Raw genomic sequence first — 1,889 nt, 5'->3', positions numbered from 1 at the left:
AGGTGGAGGAGGTGGAGGAGGTGGAGGAGTCGGAGGAGGTGGAGGAGGAGGAGGAGGAGGAGGAGGACCCTGATGGGGAGGATGATCCCGAGGAAGCGGAGGAGGATGCTGAGGACGTGGAGGAGGATCCTGAGGACCCAGAGGAGGAAGCCGACGCAGTCGAGGATGATGAGGAGGATACGGTGCTGGCGGCTGGGTCGGAGAAGACGGTGACTGTGGAGGGCGGTGCTGAGGAGGAAGCGATGGTGACCATATCCAAGGAGGGCGGCGGTGAAGTTACGGGGTTAGAGTCTGCCGTGGTAGAGGAGCCCGAGGAGGCTGCTAATGTGGATGAGGGACAAGAAGAGGCAGAAGAGGAGGAAGCTGAAGAGGATGCAATGGAAGAGGATGCTACAGAGGTCCCGGGAGATGGCGCCACCCCAGATGGTAAGTAGGGCTGCCTATTCTTTTTCATGGTAATAATAATCTTGTTTTTGACTGGACTTGTTTAGATGTTATCGCTTACAGTTGAAGTCATTAGGTTGAGGGTGGAGGAACGAGATATTGATCAATGTTGCATGGAAAATTGAGATTTTGTACCCTCACTTGCTTATTGGTGAGCACTTATGTGTCAAAATGGACCGAAGACATGGAACTGACAATTAGCCGATTCATATATGCCCAATTTTGACGGTTTCTTATATGAAGCGAGGTTGCCCATAGAGACTGAGTGCCATCTCATTAAACATGCCCCCTCATGGTTGGAATGTTCAGTAGTTTATTTGTCTATTGGCATCAAATATTAAAATCTATTTGTGAGGAATACTGCGGAGTATTTTTGTCATATAATGCACATTCTTATGCTGAACATTATGCATGACACTGTTTCCTGTCCGATCAAAAATGCGAATTGCATGCAAAACTCATGTTTCTCGTGCCCTATACTATCTCCAATTAGTCGGTGGTTTTAATGTGGTCATCTTTTCCATGTATACTCCAGACATGAATGAACTATCTGAAGAAGAACATGAAGAATCTGGGCATGAAGGTACACATGGGAATAACAACGAGGGTGGTGTTGCCTGCCAGTTGAGTGTCCATTCTGAGGCGCAGAATGGTCAACTTGACTCCTCATTGCCTACACTAGGTTCAGTTTCAGTGGGCAATACTAAAGACTTGCAAGTATTTCTTCATGGATTGCCTAAGGATTGTGCTGAGAAAGACATTACAGAGGTCTTTTCTCAATTCGGAGAGATTGAATCTATTAAAACAATTAGAAAAAAGAACAGCATTGCATTCGTTCGTTATATGAGCACTGAAGCTGCAAAGAAGGCTCTTGCCGAATTTAAGGAGGGAGCTGAGGTTTTGACGCAATAAACCCTTCTGTCCTTCAAATGGTTTTCTTTGAATATGTCTTAGTTTGTTGAATAAGGCCATTATTTTCCTTGCATATTATTTTTCTCAGGTGACAGGGGGAAGGGTTAAAGTATCAGCTTCTAGAGGTGATAATACCCTTTACCTTAGCAACATCTGCAAAAGCTGGACAAAAGAGCAGGTAAGATATAACAAGCTTTTTCTGATCCTGATGTTTAGAAAATCCATACATATACTCTTTCAAGAGTGCTATAGTCTGAACTGTATGTTGAATATTAGAATATTTCCATATCAATAGGAACTTATTGAGGCTGTTTGGCTCTTTGGAAGATATTGAATTAAAAAAAAAACTAATCTTTATATGTGTATGAAAGGCTTTTTGTTTGGTGCACTGTTTCTGTTTTTTAGTAGAACGACTAGTCGTAACTGAAAGTCGACTCAACATGTCGACTCGAATAATCGACTAGTTGCGACTAGTCCAAGTTTTTGAGTCGAATGACTAAAAGCTAGCCCCGCCTGTCATATTTTTTTTTTCT

The 1,889-nt window shown here is 43.3% G+C and overlaps 1 protein-coding gene across 1 annotated transcript in view; it reads left to right on the top strand.

Moving 5' to 3' along the window:
- The window catches only part of LOC119333328 (nucleolin-like), a 9,686-nt gene that overhangs the window by 795 nt on the left and 7,002 nt on the right, over positions 1-1,889 (top strand). Inside the window, exons 2-4 of the mRNA XM_037606262.1 lie at positions 29-426; positions 980-1,341; positions 1,445-1,534. Coding sequence (XP_037462159.1) covers positions 29-426; positions 980-1,341; positions 1,445-1,534 — 850 coding nt within the window. The remainder of the gene's footprint in view (positions 1-28; positions 427-979; positions 1,342-1,444; positions 1,535-1,889) is intronic.

This window comes from Triticum dicoccoides, chromosome 7A (genome assembly GCF_002162155.2).
Source record: "Triticum dicoccoides isolate Atlit2015 ecotype Zavitan chromosome 7A, WEW_v2.0, whole genome shotgun sequence".
In the NCBI taxonomy this organism is placed as follows: Eukaryota; Viridiplantae; Streptophyta; class Magnoliopsida; order Poales; family Poaceae; genus Triticum; species Triticum dicoccoides.
This window is presented reverse-complemented; position numbering and strand designations above follow the sequence as displayed.